At 37.8% G+C, this 20,339-nt stretch overlaps 1 protein-coding gene across 5 annotated transcripts in view; it reads right to left on the reverse strand.

Annotated features, from left to right (window-relative positions):
• Positions 1–20,339, reverse strand: part of MACROD2 (mono-ADP ribosylhydrolase 2) — a 2,109,916-nt gene that overhangs the window by 166,115 nt on the left and 1,923,462 nt on the right. For all 5 annotated transcript variants that reach the window (XM_065522745.2, XM_045364082.2, XM_005568324.4 and 2 more), the window contains one exon: positions 3,404–3,451. In XM_065522745.2, coding sequence (XP_065378817.1) covers positions 3,404–3,451 — 48 coding nt within the window. The remainder of the gene's footprint in view (positions 1–3,403; positions 3,452–20,339) is intronic.

The raw sequence follows: 20,339 nt of genomic DNA on the forward strand, positions 1-20,339 counted from the left end.
TCTCCCCAGCTCTCCTATTCATTGACCTCATGCTTTGGAAGCTTGAAAAAGATCATGGTATTTGTGTTTATACCATAGAAATCTGCAAACTCTTCACACTGGGGCTGTCCTTACCCAGAGAGTTCATTTACAAGCACCCCAGTGGGTTTAGGTATTCAAGTTGTTATTCACTATCATTCACTAGCATGTCTTGGCCAGTTGATTCACTCAAGTAGCCCTTCATTAGTGTCAGTTGCATTTGTAAAAATCCCTCCAGCTTTTCTATTTGAATGAGAAGGAGAATTGATGCAGGGCAGGGGAAAGACAGCAGTTAAAGGCCTTGGGAAGACTGGTTCAGACTCATCTTCGAGACTGACATGCTTAAGTGTGAGATCTGAGTGAAGCCATCATGCACACCAATGTCTGGTGAGGCCAGCTGGAACCATTCAGCACAAAAATCCTCCATGATTTCAGCACTCAGGTATCAGGAAATTGGGAGTAGCTCCCAAGCCCATTCTGCCCGAGTGGCTTAGCATCCTTGGGCCATTGAATATGACTTGAACAGCTGCATGTAGCTGCTGGAGACCAAACTCCCAGGAAACCTGGTGGAACTAAAATCAGAAATGATGATCCAATTAATGCCGCCAAACCTCAAACGCTGACTCCAAACTTGTGGACTCTCCATTAGCATTAATAACGATTTCCTTAAAATCATTCAGTGGTTTGGATAGCTATCTAAATCTCATTGAGAAGCCAACTCTCTCTGTTTAGAAATGTGTACTTATAGCACTTAGGCAAATGATCCATGGCAAGACAAGGCCCTTATACTGGGTGCTTGAAAGGGCAGTATCCCTCGTAGCTAAAAGATACTCCAAGGACATTTCATGTGAGCAAGATAAATGAGAACGGCAAGATTAAATTCATGAAAGTTAATTCAAGACAGAGTGACAATTTAAAGTCTTTTTTAAACATATGGCTCTTTTTTACAATAAGACATTCTACATGGATATAGGAATTGAAATTTTAATTTAAATTTTACCTTGAGCTCTATGTTTTATAAAAGGCAAGCCAAGTCCTTGTCTTAGGTCATATTCTCTCAGAAGCAAACATAGAAGGGTTTGAGTTTTAAGCAGTTAATTTGAGAGATGATTTTAGCAAGTGTCACAAGAGGAATAGGGAAGAAAGACAGGAAAAGGAAAGCAGACAATACTGGGTGTGTTCATGAGTACATTCCACTGTGGGCAACCAAGACTCAGTTCTACTGGGGACCTCTGAACAATATTGTCCAATACTGTAGCCACTAGCCACATATGGCCAACAAGTAGTTGAAATGTGGCTAGTTTGAATTCAGATGTGTATGTAAAACACATACCAATTTCAAAGTCTTAGTATGAAAAAAAAAGAATGTAAAATATCTGACTATTTTTATATTGATTATACATTGAAATGATAATATTTTGGATTATTGTGTTATACAAAATATTGTTAAAGTTAGTTTTACGTTCTTCCTTTCACTTTGTTCAAAATTATACATGAGGCTCACATTTGAGGCTCACATTATGTTTCTACTAGACAGCATTGGAACAGAACATGCATCAGATGTGGGTATTAATCAACCAACTCTTATCTATTATTGGTTGAGGGCTGCTCCAGAGAAATTAACTCTCTTGTGCTTTGAGTTTGCTGCCAGGACGAGAGCAAAGCACTCAGCAGACAGTCATAAGGACTTTCCTTGGAAAGCTATTGGTGCTGTAAAATAAAGCAAGCACCAAGGAGGCATAAGTAGGGCACCAACAGCCACTGCTACAGTTCCTCTTCTATCTCCTTTATTCCTACTCCTGACTTTCAGATTCTGCTTCTACTTCTCATACCTTCTGAATCCACTGAATTTGGAAGTCCAAGGGAACTTTAGGAATCAGACATGTTTGGACTGGAGAAGAGTAGATAGAAGCTATAATCCTTGTTCCAATGAAATTTTATGAAGAAAAGAAACTGGTGTTATTTCCTCTTGAAGATATTGGGCAGTCCGGGGAGGGAGAGAGATATAACTTAACATAGAGAAGGACCACCCCAATCAAACCTCATGTAGTGAGATCAAATGCATCAGAATTTAAAGAGCTCCCTGCTGATGGAGCTGCCCAGACTGAGCCTGTCAGTGATTTGTAGGGAATTCTGGCATCAAATGAGAAGTAACACAAAATTAGGGCCTCTGAGATACCTCTTTCACAGTCAGAACACTGTGACTGCCAAAATGAGGAACAAGGAGCTTTTAATGATAGAATTAAGCTCTATATCTTTCTAATATCTGTTAGAATGAGAAAGAAAAAAGCAATAATTTACTGAATCTTTACTATGGTCCAAGCACTGTATGAAACTTTAGGTATGTTATCTGATTTAATCCCCCAAACAAAACTATATGGTAAGAATTATTGCCCCCAGAATTGTAAACTGAGGCTTATAGAAAATAACACTTGCCTAAGGTCAATAATTGATAGAGCTAGAATTGAATTCAGGTCTATTGATTCATGCATTCATTATCAAAGACACATTGAATGGCTACCTTAGGCTATAACCTGTGCATTTAACCACTAGATTTTCCTCATAACAAATGGGCTTTGTTGAGGGGTTGGCATGCATCTTAATTCTGATAATGAGAACAAAATATAATATGTGGAAAGTGTATTTTCCAAAGATGGCCACAACAATATTTTAGGTCTTACATGCTCTATAGAACCACTCCCCACAAGAGATTGAGTCCATTTTCATTTCCTCTTGAATTTTGGCAGGCTCATGACTATTCCAAAGAATTAGAATTACATGGAGTGATGCAATGGAATGTCTAAGCCTGAGAATACAGTGTCTCCCTTTTCCAGGAGAAACTCATTTTGGAAGCTGGCTGCCATGCTTTGAGGAAGCCCAGGCCACATAAAGTGGTCATGAACAAGTGTTTTAGGAAGTTGTCCCAGCTAATATTTTAGCTGACAGTTGAGATCAATCACTAGCCAGACAAGTGAGTGAACCTTCAGATGGTCCCAGCTCCCAGCTGTTGAATCTTCCTGCTGAGCCCTACACCTTGTGAACAGAATGATTAAGTTATCTCTGCTGTGCTCATGAGCATAAGAAGTGGTTGTTTTCAGCTTACTCTAAGTTTTGGGGGCGATTTGTTATATAACTCTATTAAGTACAACATCATGTTCCATTTTTACCTTGACTGTCAGGAAACTCAAGGTCAAATTTATTCCTTAAATACAGTAACTGCATTAACCTTAAGTGTTAGCACAACTACTTTTAAATTTTATAACACTGAGCATATATTTCTATTTTATTAATCTTATTTTGTCTTTCTTTGAAAAAATATGAAGTGTACATAAACAACAAAATGACCCCTACTTACCCCCTAATAATAAAAGAATGAATTTAATACCTGAATCTTCTTTCATTTCGACATCCTCTTCTTCTTCATTATTATCGTCTGTTAAAAAATAGGAAAAAATAAAGAAATATTCATATGAAAGTGGGAAACACAAGAATGTTCTAGATGGATTAATTAAAACTCTCAAAGAAAAGGATAACAGATCAGTAGAAAAGAGACTGTTAAAGCATGCATTTCTCTTGTCTTATTATCATGCTGAGTTAAGAAGACAGTATACACATTAACGCACAATTTAAAACCTAGAGTTTACATTTCCTTTTTAAAATTGTTATATTTATAACAAACTATATATGCAATCATTTGTTTTACTTATACAAATTATATATGGTCACTTCAGTCATTTCAATTGCTCACAGTTAAAAATCACAGACTTTAAATGCCACATACTCTACCTTTGTTAAAGGTCTGCATGCTCACTTCAAGTATCTGAGAAGTATGGACATCATTATTTGGTCATAGACCGACATGTGTCAAATCCCTGCACCGCACTATGAAAAGTGTTGCTTTGCTGCATTTGGAAATCCCAACCTTCACTCATGTGCTTTCAAGTGTCCCACCAGTTGCACCATTCCTATTTAGCTCCCCTTATCTCCCAATATAACCCCTTTTAACTGGAAAAGGTCATGTGATTCCTCTGCACTACAGATGACATGCTTGCTCTTTTGAACTTCTGAAACACTGTCATCTCTCTCCTTATGCTCCCTACCTCCAGTGGCATGTTCTGAATATCTGTGTCCCCAATAATTCATATGCTTAATCTTAACCTCCAAGGTGATGGTGATTAGAAGGTGAGGCCTTTGGAAGGTGATTAGATCATAAGGAAAGAACCTTTGTGGATGGGATTAATGTCTTTATAAAAGAGACCTAAGAGAGACCTCTCACCCCTCCCTCCATGTGCAGACACAGGGAGAAGACGCCTCTCTACGGGGAAGAGGGTCCTCACCAGACACCGAATCTGCCAGCACCTTGATCTTGGACTTCCAGCCTCCAGAACTGTCAGAAATAAATTTCTGTTGTTCATAAGCCACTGAGTCTATGATATTTTGTTACAGCAGCCCAAATGGACTAAAATATCAGCTAGCGCCAAATCTTCTCCTGTTTCTATGTTTGGTCCTCTCTCCTCACATTATTGCAGTACAAATTCAGACTCCCAGTGCCATTTGCCTTAGCTATTTTAGCAGTTTCCTAACTGCTCCTCTCTTTTTCCCTCTCCTGGATCTCACTCCTTTTACACGTGACTGCCAAATCAATCTTAAAATACAGCTCTGATCTGGTTCACAACGGTTCAGTGACTGCCCTCTGCCTAATGAGAAAAGTCTAGACTCTTCCTGTAATGCTCAAGGCCAATGATACCTGGTTCCAAACACTTTTCTCAGTTTCACCTCCTCTGTTACACGCATGCTACCACCTACATAGATGGCAACACTTAACTCTTCTCTGTTCTCTCAAGGTCCCCCTCAGCTTCCTCTACCTGCCTTGATCCTGCTAGCAATGCCCTTCTCCCTCTCTATTCACCTTCATCCTTCAAGCGCAAGCTTAGGTGCCACAGCGTCTGATTTCCCCAAGTTTGAATGAATCATGTGCTCTTTGATGTACCTTATTTTTACTGCCTTCTTGGTATGGACTTTAAATACACATGGGCTTAGGTTTGCATCCTGGCTCCTCCACCCATCCATCCCCTGGGCATGTGGTCTTGCAGAAGTTACCTGAATCTTCCTGAGCTTCAGGTTCATCAGCTATGTAGTGGGATAATAATAATTATACCTACTACATAGAGCTTTCGTAAGGATTAAATGAGATCATGCCATGTAAAGTACTAGGACAATTACTGAAACATTGTTAAGTGCTAAATGTTATCTGTTATTATAATAAAATCACACAGTCTACATGTTAATTTATCTCTTTTTCAAATATCCATCTCCAGATCATAAATTCTGCAAAGATGGAGACCAGGTCTTGTGTTCCTGTATATTCCCTGGCACTTAATGCCATTCATTTTATATACCATAATCAATAAAGAAATGTCCACTGAATTAAATTTATATTATTTTCTATGTGTTTTATACATATTAGCTATATCATCCTTTGTAAATAATGGGAAGTCAGTGAAGATTTGCAACTTGCTCCGACATATGTGCTTTGTAATTTAGTCATCCCAGCCAAATTTACTTGGTATGGCCCTCTTCTAAGAATTGATTATCAATGATGATTAGAGATTTATTATTCAGTGGAAAGAGAAAATGCTTTTCATTTGAGGTTTTAGAAAGGCAATTCTTGATAACTATAGTTAACTTTTAAAGAAGTAATTTTTTTTACCATGGAAATATTTTAGAAACATTGGTGATTTTCTACATAATTTTAAAAATTCATTCTATGAATGCAGTTTTGGAAGGAAGAATACCAGTTTCTTAGAAATACAGTTTTCTAACCAAATGATTACCAAAATGTTACAAAGTAAACTTCGTAGATTCCTCCCTGAACTTAATATCTTTAAATATAATTTTATTTTACAGAGCCATCTAAAATCTGTACGACCACAGACTCTTCAGAATCTGAGAAAGAGAGATAAAAAAGAGTCTCTACAGTTTCTGGGGGAAAATAAAGGAAGAGTCAAAGATCCCTTTGCTTGTCACTTAAGTTTCCATTATTCACCTGGCAAACACTCATTGGTTAGCCTATTGTGTATAAGGCTTTATGTTTGGGGCTGTAGAAAACTCCAAGATGAATAGAAACTTAAGCAATTTTTTTTTTTTAATAATCTTATCAGTAGTAAAGAAACTAAGACATGCAAATACATTCCAACATATGGTAGTCAGTGCTACTAAAAAGGTGCCAGAGGAAGGATTGATGCTTCTAGTTAAGCTACTTGGAAGTCTTCCTGTACGTAGCACATGACATTGAAGCGAATATTTGAACTATATAGACTGTCCCGATAACATCATCCCAGAATGACTCCCGTGTGTGGAAGGATCAGGCTTGGGGTTATTATTCATTCATTCGTTTCACTCATGCACTGATTTAGTCATACAGTGGTTAAGTGTCTGTTCAGAGTCTGGACTCAGACTGGGTCAGTTTACTTCCAGGACAAAAAACATATAACTATGCAAATCTTGGGTAAGAAGAATACCAGAATACCCTGAAATATAAGGGACCTTCCCCTCACTACCATCTCTCAATCCCTGTCTCTCCCAAAGCACAGGGTGAAGATTTTCTCCACAGTTTCCTTATCTATCTACAAACAGTAGCCCCCAAAAAGGAACACAATTGCCTTCCATCCTCTCCCTGAAATTTCATTATCTATTGCAGAAAAGAAAGCTGAGAATGTAACCACACCTGGACAGATGTTTTTTACAAGATAATGCCTGCCTCTTGGGCTCATTCAAATTCCAAAGAGAATAATTTACAAGTTAATTTCTGTCTCCTGGGTCCATTCCTTCTCCCTAATAATCATTTATTGCTCTTGAAAAAATTGTCTACTTTCCCCATCTATCCACTCCCCTATGAAGAATAATATATAAGCTTCTGTGCCCAATTTAGCTAGTGGATAATCATTCTCATGTGATTTCCCCATGCTTGTGCATGTTAAAATAATTTTGTATGCCTTTTCTGCTATTAACCTGCCTTTTGTCAGTTTATTTTTAGTGAACTTTCAGAGGGCAAAGGGGAAGTTATCTTTTGGCCCCCAAATAACATAAAAACCTATATGTCAGTTTCTTCATCTGAAAAATAGGGATAATAAAATTATCAACTTCTTAGAGTTAGGATTATATGTCAAGTGCTCACATACAATGAGCATTCAATAAATACTGATTATTGCTATTATTGAGACCACCTTTGCAAAAATTGTGACAACGAGAGAAATCTGACATAGAAAAAGTATGACAATGAAAGAAATCTAACACAGCAGACTCCATCTTGCTTCTACCCTCACAAGCTGTTCTTGTTCGTTTCTGGGTATAGCCCAAGCTAACTTTGGAAGGCATTTAGTATATAGTTTAACCTAAAAGCAAGAATGATAACAACCCTTCTCAAAACTATCCCTTCCTTGTTTGGGGACTGAAGCTGCCTTTGTAAAACTAATGAAAGACCCCAAGGTCACGATTATGAGAGAAGCCTGAATTCTACTAAGATGTAGGCAGAGTTAAACAATAACCAGCCATTGTTCCAGAGGTCCCAAGATATGTAACCTCTACAATTGCTCTAATAGATAACATCACTATTCTAGACCCTAAGGTTGGCCTTTTGAGATGTTTTTCAGATTTTTGCATTCTGGCAACTGACTGACTCCACCGGGACCTTTGACTCGTGACTCAACTGGTCCTGAGGACCCTATCCAGAGGCTCAGTGCATGAGGACAGTTTTCTACACTCCTATGATTTCATTCCCAACCAATCAGCAGCACCCATTCCCTAGACCCCTGCCTGTTAAATTGTCCAAAAAACTCCTAGCCTCCAAGCTTTTTGGGAGACTGATTTGACTAATAAACTTCTGTCCTCTGCTTGGCTAGCCCTGCATTAATTAAACTCTTTCTCTACTGCAATACTGCTGTCTCACTAAATTAGTTGTATCTGTGCAGTGGGCAAGAAGAACCCACTGAGTGATTACCTTATGACGTCATTCTTATAACTATTTTTGCTAGTTAAATAACCATCTCTTGAGCTCTACCTTGTGCAGCCATTATGAAGATACAGGTCAACAATCTTTTCCCTCAAGGAGCTCACAAAGTGGATGATATAGAAAAGCAAAACTACAGAAGAAGGTAACAGATTATCTGATGTAGTTACACGGAAGTTGTATTGGGAAATATACAAGAGCCAGCTAAGTCAGAGGGAAGTTCTATGAAGGCACACCAGAAGAGGCTAGGCTTCAGCTGAGTCTTAAAGGGTGAGTTAAAGTTATGTAGTGAAAAAGAAAGGCTACAGTAGATGCCCAGATGTGGATGTACTGCCTATACCTCCTTGTTCCTTGACAACTCAGTGCGTGGCAGCCTGCCTTTGAGCCACCAGCTCTTGGGTTTCTTTGCCTGGGGACTCTCTCTGGTTGCTGAATCCCATTCAAGTAATACCAGAGAATTAACACCCTTTAGGGTTGAGCCTTTCTCAAATGATGGACAATTTGCATATAAGAACCCCAGCTCCCTTGCCTTCCAAGTGGCCTAATTCAAAGCATGTTCTGTACTATCTCCCTGAGTCTCCCCACTCCTACTGGGATTGAGCCCCAGTTGTCCCATGGTAACTGGCTTACAGCTTCACCTCATTGCCTCCTGCTCTTGCTTGTCTCACTTCCCCACTTCCCTACTGGTGTTTCCTGGGATCATCTTCCCACCACACCCCCACTACCCCAAAATACTTCTACTTCAGTCCTTGTTTCAGGATCAGCTTCTTGGGGAACTCAAACAAAGACAAGGGTAATCACACTCGAGCAGAGGGAAAAACATCTGTGAAAACATGTGGATGTGAACCATCAAGATGTTTTTAAGGAGATAAAACTAGCTATGAATGACCAAAGGAAGAGTTATCTGAGAAATTGCAATTAACCCGATCTGTTCTGGCTAGATAATACAGGCCTTCCATACCAGGAGTGACAATTAATTTTATGTGTCAAGGTGACTGGTCCAGAGTGCTCAAACATTTGGTCAAACATTATTCTGAGTGTGTCTGTGAGTGTTTCTGAATGAGATTAAAATTTGAATGGGTACTGAGCAGATTGCCCTCCCTGATGTGAGTGAGCCTCATCCAATCAGTTGAAGGTCTGACTAGAACACAAAGGCTGACCCCTGGAGAGTAAGAGGGAACTCCTCCTGCCTCACTGCCTTTCTAGTAGTTGGACATTGAGTTTTTTTTTTCCTGCCTTCAGATTCAAACTGAAACATTAATTCTTCTTGTGTCTGAAGCCTGCCAGCATTCAGACTACAACCACATGGTTGGTTTCACTGGTTCTCAGATCTTTGGACTCAGACTGAAACTATGCCATGAGCCCTCCTGGGTCTCACACTTGCCAACTGCAGATCTTGGGATTTATCCACCTTCATAATCATATGGGTCATTCGCTATGATAAACCTCTTTCCATGTATTTTAATATATGTTCATTTTCTCTGCAAAAACCTGACAAATATACAAGGTTGAAGCATTCAAACTTTATTTAGAGTACACAGTGATTAAACAACTTTAAGCAGAGGAGTGACACACCATCTTTTGAAAGATAACATTTAATGAGAGAAATTTACTGAACATTATAAAGCACATGCCTTAATATTTTGGAATTATTTGTATTAAAATCAAGCATAGAGTCCTTTTGCTCTACAAAGCACCTAATGTGCCATTACATATTAATGAAATCCACTTTAGTTCAACATTATTCTCTATAATGTGCTTGCTTGAGTCATATTTGTGCAACAAATTGCTAGCAAGAACTTTTCTAACAAAACCGGAACAACAACAAAAAAATATTTTAAAAAGATGATAGCCTATGGAAGTAGGGAGTCATGCCACTCAAAGTTTGAAAGTAGTTAGGAGACTGATGAAGCGTGGGCACAGAGTTGCAGCCCTTTTAAACAGTTCTCCAAGCATCACACTTTTTTGTTAGAGGACAAAAATGAAATAAAAGGTTTCTACCAAAGTGATAGGAATACTATTTCAAAATAGAGAGCATTCCATCCGAAGGCATTGTTCTGTGTGTTCAGAAATGCCAGTTCCAGAAAATCCCCTTTCCTTCCTAGGCAGAGACCATACAGAGGCTAACGCTCCATTTCATCTTATGGGACCTCTTTGATGTTAATTTCATAATAAGTGCTGTTTTTACTCACTGCATCACCCTGTGTCAGATTACCCCGTTGCATTCTACACAAACACATGAGTATGACCGAAGTTTTTATTTTGATCACAATATATATGTGAAAACCAACTAGTTTCTCATGAATAACCAGTTTTGGGTAAAAACTAGCTTTATATACTTCAGAATCCCCTTCATAAGGAAATGTCTAACCTACTTTGAGCTCTATAATACTGATTTCACTGTCTTTTATTGGAGACAGAGTTAATGTGAATGATTTTTGTCTTAATCATTATACTTGTCTTCCGAGCAGGTAACTGTCATTTCCCAACAGCAAATAGTCCACACTTCTTTGGAAAATGAAGTATGCTATGGGTTTTGGAATGACTTCAGGTTTGTCTTACTCCATTACCTAGAGTCACCACAATTAATACAGTCTTTTGGGGAAGTGAAATAAACAAAAACAAGCAAAGAAAACGCCATAGAACGTTATTTAAGGTAGTTTTCAAAGTGTACTCTCTGGACCAGCAGCAACACTATCATCTGGACACTTGTTAGAAATGCAAATTCTCATGTCCCACTCAAGATCTACTGCATCCAAAGCTCCGGGGAAAGGACCCTCCCGGTGACACTCATGCACATTGAAGTTTGAGAGCCACTCATCCAAAGCACCAGTATTGGTGAGCTGAAGAAGAATCTTTCAAAAAAGTAGATGTCCTTTTTTTTTTTTTTTTTTTTTTTTGATATTTCAACTGAACTAACTTGTGATGTCTCACTAACACTAATGTGGTAAGAGGTGCCCAAGCCATATGGTTGCTGGGTTTGAGGAACAGTTATGCTTTTCATGAGATATTGTATGCTTTCTTATGTGCTTGAAGTCACTCAGCTACTGTGCAGCTGAGTGGCAAGATTATCATGGTCCATGGCCAGGATTCCTAGATTGACTAGGAGACGTGAGCAAGAATGGGGACTAGACTCAAGGAGGTCTGTGCATGGCATGAGAAAAGGAGGGTGTTATGAAGGGGATGTTACCCTTATGAGCTATTAAGGCATCCTCTTCACTCCCAAGGGAAAAAAATGGACAGACACCTGAAATAGATCATAAAATTCGCTTGTCAAATTTTCAGGAACATTCATACATATGGGCAGGTCTGCCAAGGAGAACAACTACGATAATCCTGCTGTGGTTTTATTTCACATGCTTCTAAGTTCTCTCCCTTAGAGCTTAATTTCTTGCCACAGGCTTCTTGTGCACTCTTCATCTTTTTAATATTTCATTACCAAAAGCTTCTAGGAACAATTTGGATTTGCAGAGAAAAGAAATATTATTAGCAAAAATAAAGCTTTGTTTTGGGCCTCTGTGTAGTAGGGAAGAGGTCATTATCCTCATGGCTTCTTGTAGGATTTGACAAAGCAAAAACTTCAGGCAAAGAATGACTGATAAGGGAGAGTCCTCCCTGAGTAGGACTCCTGCCATTAAGTTGAATACTTGGACTCACTGAATCTAACAAATTGCTAAATCTACTTTCTGAAGGTGATTGATAAAGCCAGGAGAAATTTTTTAAAAAAAAAGGAAATTTTTTTTTTCCTTCAACTGATCCTTGGCCAAAATGAGCACTCAAATCTAATTACTTTATAAATCAAACAATAAATAAAAGGCACTGGTTAGAAAACTGCCTGGTGCTGCTGCTTCTGGCTTGCCCAACTGGGCACATGATAGCATCAGTTATTGAGATATGAGATTTAGGAAGAGGAGGATTGAGGAGTGGAGAAACAGATTCTGAATATAATTTTGGATGTGTTCAATTGAAGACGCCTGAGAGACTCCCAGCTGGAGACAGACGTGTGCAAGCAAGTATACCAGAGAGGGCCGGGCCGGACACAGATGACGGTCAGGAAGACAAGATGGCAGAGCAGTCGCCAGGATAAAGAGTGCCCAGTCCAAGGTGAGAAGGGCTTTAAAGGGTCATGTGGAGTCATGTGATCAAATATGCAATGGTTTCAGTTCCCACGCTCAAGCCATCAAAAAGGTTCTAATAACCTCAACAAGGATGGTTGCAGTAGGAAGGTAGAGATAGTCATATGATTGCTGTGGATTATGGAATGACCAGCAAGTGAGGGAGACAGACAACTCTTCGAAAGACATGTGGCTGACAATAAAAGTCAGGTCCATACCTAAAGTGGAATATAGGTTACAGAAATTTTAGTTTCCCCATTGTTTATTTTTGTCTTTATTCTTATTTCTGTGCCTTCTTAAGAATTATTTTATTTATATATTATTCCTCAAAGACTTCTTCCTCCCTGCATTTGCCTCAGTGTTTTCAACTAAAGAACCAAAACCAGTCTACCCAGAATGTTTGACAGGTCTTTCAAAAGCACCCTGCAGGGGTCTCTATAAAGATGACTACAACATCCTCCCTCCCTTCTCCAACTAGCATTTAGTTGTGTCTGTTTTACCAGAACTTCCTAATGAGATCAAACTCTGCTTAGTCAAGGCTCATGTTCCCAGGTCTTCATTTGTTCTGCTGTTTATCAGCATTTGCTACACTCACTGCACACTCCCCTCTGTTGGAAGGGACAGATTGCTTTCTGTCTATGCCGGCTGCTTGTTCCTGCATTCAGGTTGCTTGGTTACAGCAACACTTCACTGGATTTTCATTGAAGGCAAAATGTGTTTGTAACTTTTGAGGCCCATCAAGTGGAAATGGTTAGCACCTATTTCCTAAGAAGGCCGTTAACCCATTTATGTTACTTTATAGAGAGCATGTCTTGTAGAATTCTAAACATCAATGTGATCTGCACATTAAAAGTACACAAATGTGCCATGTACTTGTAAACATTCATAATTAAAGAAAATACTGAATTCTTTTACTCTAGTTGTTCTCTACATTGAATGTATCATTTGGGGAAAAAATGTACAATTCAGACTGGGTAAGAAGTTTTTCTTGTGTTTCTTTTACTTATTCATAGATGGTATTCATATATTAGTTTTCTATTACCTTTGTAACATATTTCTACTAACAACACAAACTTATTATCTTACAATTCTGAAGGTTGGAAGTCCCACATGGGTTGAACTAGACTAAAATCAACATATCATCTAGGCTGCTTTCCTTTCTGGGGGTTCCAGGAAAGAATCTGTTTCCTAGCTTTTCCAGCTTCTACAGATGCCCACTTTCCTTAGCTCATGGCCCTCTTCCTCCATCTTCAAAGCCAGCAATGGTGCATCTCTCTGAACATTCTTCCACAGTCACAGCTCCTTCTGGCTTCCCTCTTCTGCTTTCCTCTTTCAATTTTAAGAACTCTCATGATGACTTTGACCCCAATCTTATAATCAATCCAAAATAACATTCCTATTTTGTGGTCTGCTAACTGCAACCCTAACTCCACCAGCAACCTTATTTTTCCCTTTGCAATGCCACCTAACATATTCACAGGGTCTGGGGTTTAGACTGTAGACATCTTTGTGGGGGACATTTTTCTGCCTGCTACATTTGGTAAATCAGGAAGCAGATTGCTTTGTATAAAAAGTGTCTGAAACATATTTAAAAATGCTCATCATCGCTGGCCATCAGAGAAATGCAAATCAAAACCACAATGAGATACCATCTCATGCCAGTTAGAATGGCGATCATTAAAATGTCAGGAAACAACAGAAGGTGGAGAAGATGTGGAGAAATAGCAACGCTTTTACACTGTTGGTGGGAGTATAAATTAGTTCAACCAATGTAGAAGGCAGTGTGGCGATTCCTCAAGGATCTAGAACTAGAAATAACATTTGACCCAGCGATCCCATTACTGGGTATATACCCAAAGGATTATAAATCATGCTACTATAAAGACATATGCACACATATGTTTATTGCAGCACTATTCACAATGTCAAAGACTTGGAACCAACCCAAATGTCCATCAATGACAGACTGGATTAAGAAAATGTGGCACATATACACCATGGAATACTATGCAGCCATAAAAAAGGATGAGTTCATGTCCTTTGCAGTGACATGGATGAAGCTGAAAACCATCATTCTCAGCAAAATATCACAAGGACAGAAAACCAAACACCGCATGTTCTCACTCATAAGTGGGAGTTGAACAAGGAGAACACATGGACACAGGGAGGGGAACATCACACACCAGGGCCTGTTGGGGGGTGGGGGTCTGGGGGAGGAATAGTGTTAGGAGAAATACCTAAGGTAAATGATGGGTGCAGCAAGCCAACATGGCACATGTATACCTATGCAACAAAACTGCACATTGTGCCCATGTACCCTAGAACTTAAAAGTGTAATCAATAAATAAATAAATGTCTGAAGAGGAGAACTAAAAACAATCTAATTAGAAATAAAATGTTTTTCTGTGAGGTGAAGTCCATAGGCTTAAAATCAAGGTCATATTTGAGTTTTTGGTTTAACCCCATTCTTTCATTAAAAAGGGTTTCTTCTTTTCTTTCTATTTTTAAACCTTCAGATTTTTCACCCTTTCATTTTCCCTTTTCTCCTTCCTTCCTTCTTTCTTTTTTATATATTTTAAAATCCTGTCTTTCTACCTTTTCTCACTGTTTTGGTTATAAAAGAATATCACAAAGACAAATGACAAACTTGGAAACCACTTGCAACATATATTTGAAAGATTAGTAACCTTAATATACAAAGAGTTCTTATAAATCAATAAGAAAAAGACGAAATAAAAATGTACAAGGGTTACGATCAGCAATTTTGTATAAGAAATTTAGATAAATAACTGGAAAAATGTTAAATTATATTAGTAATAAGATAAATGAATGTTGTTACACATTAATCACTTTTTTATCATGTATAAAAGTGCTAACATCAAAACAGTAAGATGTAACCCACTGAGAAGGGTAGGAAAAAAATAAACTCTCATATACCACTTATGGGAATGTAAACTCAGGTTGCTTAATGCTAGGCTCGGGCATTTATATTTCTGTCCCTGTGAATGGTAATCCCTGTAAGTTGTATATAGTACATGACACTCAACTGTAGTGCTGCAAATACAGTGAACAATTTGACAATTACTAGCAAAAGTGTCTTGGTTTTGCACATATTTTGAAAAAGTGATTCCACTTTTAGAAAGGTATTTTAAAAAATGAGGATGATGCCAATATTTAACTACAAAGATGATTTTTTAAAATTATTATTTATAAGCAAATAGAGAAATAATTTACAGAAATGATTCCTAAGTTCTATAGTATGGTTTTGAGTAAACCTTGGGTCTATTAAAACTAAGTTATGGAAGAAGTCATAATGACATGAAAAATATGTTCATGATTTATGTTAAATGATATACAGCAAGTTATAAGACTAATTTCTCGCTGTTTGCATTTTCCATTTCTAAAGATCAGAAGGATAAGCAACAATTGGTAATTCATCTCCAGATTACAGGACAGAAAATAGTTTGTATTTTTTTCTTTTTGCTTATCTGTTTTTCACTATAAACCTGTCTTACTTTTGTGATAAGAAGTTTTACATATTTTTCAAAGATGATCACAAAAGTTGAACTACTTACTTTTAAAATTGTAACAAGAAATAAACATGGATATTAAAAAATGTATGATGCTTGGTGTACATATCTAGTAGATTTTCATTTATATTACTATTCCTTATATTTGGAATTGGTACATTAGTATGTTTGCACATGACAAAACTGAAGCAGAAAAAGGTTAAACAGCATGCACAAAGCCACACAGTGTTAAGGTGGTTGTGACAAGATTAGAGACCATTTCTTACAATAACAAACCTAGCACTTCCTCCCCTTTACCATAGATGCTTTTGTCTCTGTTGACCTCATTGTTAGACAATTGCTACCTTTCTCAGAAATTCACCACCCCTCTCTTTAAGCTTCTCTCTTCCAATCATTATTCTGACATAGCAAGAGGAAAAAAGACCTTCACAGCTCATGACACCATGTGCTTCATTATTATTCTTGGAAAACTGATGACCAGAGAGGAGAAGAGAAGAGGAAGGAAAGAGGACATGTGGATATACCATATGATTGGAGGAATTCTAGCTTTTCAGGAGCTCTAGTCCTACTAATGCAAATGGATAATATGTGGCTTTTTTAGCAGACAAGTAGCTTCAAACAATTGTCCATATTTTCAGGATTGCTAAGGGAAGAAGCATTACACAGTGGAAAGGGTTTGAGCTCAGACATACCCAACTATGTGACTGGCCAATTTACTGACTTTTCTTTAGCCTTTGTCCACTACTATCTCAATAAAAGAAGGTGATGAATCCATGGCATGGGTGTTGTTGAAAGGGCAGTCTCTTAAGTCATAAACTGAGTTAATCCTTCTTAAATATGGAATCTATCCTATTTCGCATTCAAGGACTTACTCTTAAGCCCAATCGCATAATACATCAGCAAGAGTGTCAAAATTTCTCAGTCAGGGCTTCACAAATTAGATATAAGCATCATACTTTACTTCACAATTTTTCCAATCTGAACTGCCATTCTCCCTCTATGTTGCTTACCCAACACCAGACATGAACTTCTCTACCCTTGTTCGTTCCTTAAAGATCACTGGAAGTGCCACATTCTTCATGAAAACTGTCCCAATCAATCTGGTCCTCATACACATTTGCCTCTGAATTCCTGGGTGCTATGACCGTATCAGTGTTATACTTGATTATTTGCTAATATTGTTTTCCAACTGTTCTACATGACATGTGCCCTTCAGGACTATTATAAGAATAATATCTTAAATGTAGCAGTCTTGGGAACATAGTAGGCATATAATAAATATGTGGCAACTGATAGAGAATGAATGATAATGGATGAGATAAATTTATAAAATCAGTGTAAAGGGAGGAAGCAGAATACATAATGTGAGTACTTTCTCTTGTTTGCTTTTAAAGATCTAAGACTTTTAAAAGTGAAATTCAGGAAAAATTTTAAATACTGCCTGGGTAAAATTTTAAAGTATTGTGCCCATTTATCAGAGAAGTAATTTTTAATTTTTGAGAATTTTAAATGTTAATTTTTCATTTTTATTTATTATTTATTTATTTATTTTTGAGATGGAGTCTCGTTCTGTCACCCAGACTGGAGTGCAATAGTGTTATCTTGGCTCACTGCAACCTCCACCTCTCGGGTTCAAGCAATTCTGCCTCAGCATCCCAAGTAGCTGGGACTACAGACGCCCGCCACCACGCCTAGCCAGTTTTTGTATTTTTAGTAGAGACTGGGTTTCACCATATTGCCAGGCTGGTCTCAAACTCCTGACCTTATGATCCACCTACCTCGGCATCCCAAAGTGCTGGGATTACAGGCGTGAACCACTGTGCCCAGCCAAGTTTTGAAAATTTTGATAAATACGTAAAAAGCAGTGCTATACCCTTGTCTAGCTGTGTTAACAATACTTAGAGTTTCTAGGAAGAACTGACTTTTTACCTGAAACTATGGTTAAATATTCTCTCTGTCTTAATCTGTTTTGTGCTGCTACAGACTACCCCAGACTAGGTAATATATAATGAACAGAAATGTGTTGGCTCACACTTTTGGAGACCGAGGAGCCAAATATCAAAGTGCTGGCATCTGGTGAAGGTCTTTCTGCTACATAATCACATGGTGGAAGACATCACAAAGTGGAAGGCAAAGGGCAAGAGGCTGAACTCACCCTTTTACAATGACGCCAGTCCCTCCCATGAGGCTAGAGCTGTCATGGCCTATCACTCTTGAAGGTCTTACCTCTTAAAACTGTTACAATGGCAATTAAATTTCAACATGAGTTTTGGAGGAGATACACATTCCAACCATAGCAGTTTCAGTCTAGTCTCATGGTACTTTTTATTTACATTAATAAACACCTACGATATATTTAGAATTTTTCCAGATTCTGAAAGGGCAATGGAATATTAGGAATAGTATCTGTTCTCCACAAACTTATTTTTTCATTGATGAGACCAAGATAAAAAGGTCAGACAATAATAATAATATAAAACCCAACTAAAGTTGTGTTGCAGGAGTGTGTATAATTTAGACAGAAATAAATGGCAGAAATTCATGATTGGGAAAATAAATGAAAGACATATTCATATCAATAACATTTATTACATGTTTGGAAGACTATAAGCAGGTCAAAATAAGTGAAATGTGGTTGAGAAGTTTCTTGATTTGTTTTGTTTAAAAATTATAGGCATGCCTTTAAGATATTAAAAATTATTATCAAAATATGAGTTTGGAATTTTCTTTATCATGATTATGCAAAGCTAGACTTTCCCAGTGCTATCTATATCTAAGAAGGTAAAATGCATGTAACCTAAATGTGTTTACATACTCAAGTGAAGTGAATTAATAACATGTCTGCCAATAGTTGAGAAATAAAATGTATGCACGTTAGCTAGACATTGAAATATGTTAAATATTCAAGAAGTTCCCAAGATATAATTCTCAAACTTGACTTAGGGGTTTACTTTACCATCCATATGCTTTTATGTTATATACAATACAAAAAGAAAATTTGTATTTAAGACCAAAAAACATCTCCAGTAAAGTTTATAATTTATAAACTTATAATTCCTAGGGATTCAGTTTACCTAGTTCTAACTATAAAACACTTGTTATTCATGTTATATGTCTACTATTTTGCAAGCTCATTTTTAAGGCATTCAAACTTCTTGCAGTTTTATAAGGTTTATTATTTTATGTTGTACCAGATAGATGCCCCAAATATTGGTAGGTAAAATAGCTCATTTTTGTTTTGTTTTGTTTTGAGACGGAATCTCCCTCTGTTGCCCAGGCTGGAGTGCAGTGGCGTGATCTCGGCTCACTGCAAGCTCCACCTCCCAGGTTCACACCATTCTCCTGCCTCAGCCTCCCGAGTAGCTGGGACTACAGGCGCCTGCCACCGCACCCGGCTAATTTTTTGTACCTTTAGTAGAGACAGGTTTCACCATGTTAGCCAGGCTGGTCTCGATCTCCTGACCTCGTGATCTGCCCGCCTCAGCCTCCCAAAGTGCTGGGATTACAGGCGTGAGCCGCTGTGACTGGCCCCAAATAGCTCATTATTTTACTATTTATATCAAGAACATTGGGAATGTTTTAGCCTTTTTTCTATTAATTTTTTAAACATAGTTTTAAAATTATTTTCGAAAACATAAACGGAATTTTTCATCTTAAATACAATCTTCCTCTTATAAACAGGTGTCAGGTTTGGGATGAGCACATGCATATCCTGGAATTGATTTATCTGATTAGCTTTCCCAGCATTGCTATATATATATGTTAATCACATTTAAGTAAAGTTGACATGGGTATTGTGTATATGTTATATAAATTTCAAAGCTGGAAACAAAATTGACAAATGTAATTGTTTTTATGGTTAAAAAACTAAAGAGATTAGAGCTGGGCATAGTGGTTTATACCTATAATCCCAAAGACTTGGGAAACTGAGGCAGGAGAATTACTTGAGCCCAAGAGTTCAAGTCAAGCCTGGGCAACATGGTAAGACCATGTTTCTAAAGAACAAATAAACAAATAAAATTAGCTGGGCATGTGGGGGTGTGCCTGTAGTCTCAGCCACCCAGGAAGTTGAAACAGGAGGATTCCTTGAGCCCCAGGAGTTCGAGGCTGCAGTGAGCTATGATCAGTACCATTGTGCTACTGCACTCCAGTCTAGATGACAGAGTATGACCCTGACTCTGAAAAACAAATTTAAAAAAGATTAGTTGGTAGGTTTTTCAGTCATAGGTGATTTCACTGTGACCAGTTACTATGCAGATAATGATAAGGGATTGAAGGTATCTAAAGTTCAAACATATTTTGTGAGCTCACAAGGAAAGTTTATCAACCAATGGTCACCAAACTAATGATAAAAAAATGAAAAGTATTAGCCAAAGAAGCAATGAACCTTGCTTAAGGTATACAAAGAAAATAATAAGTGAATTTGTTCCTCACTGCTCTGTATACTAGCCTTTAGTTCTACACTTCTATTAGATATATAAAACCTATGTAATGATCATATTTTCTGAGGTTATTTCTATAGATTCATGAGCAGTAATAGATAAATGATACCAGGAGTAGGGTGGTGCCAGGAGGACCTGGAGAGTAGGGGCTAGGTGGCAGGTGTATGTGGCTAACGAAGGTCAAAATATAGAAATCTGTGGGTACAGAGTGAATGGAGAGGGTACA

This window comes from Macaca fascicularis, chromosome 10 (genome assembly GCF_037993035.2).
Source record: "Macaca fascicularis isolate 582-1 chromosome 10, T2T-MFA8v1.1".
In the NCBI taxonomy this organism is placed as follows: Eukaryota; Metazoa; Chordata; class Mammalia; order Primates; family Cercopithecidae; genus Macaca; species Macaca fascicularis.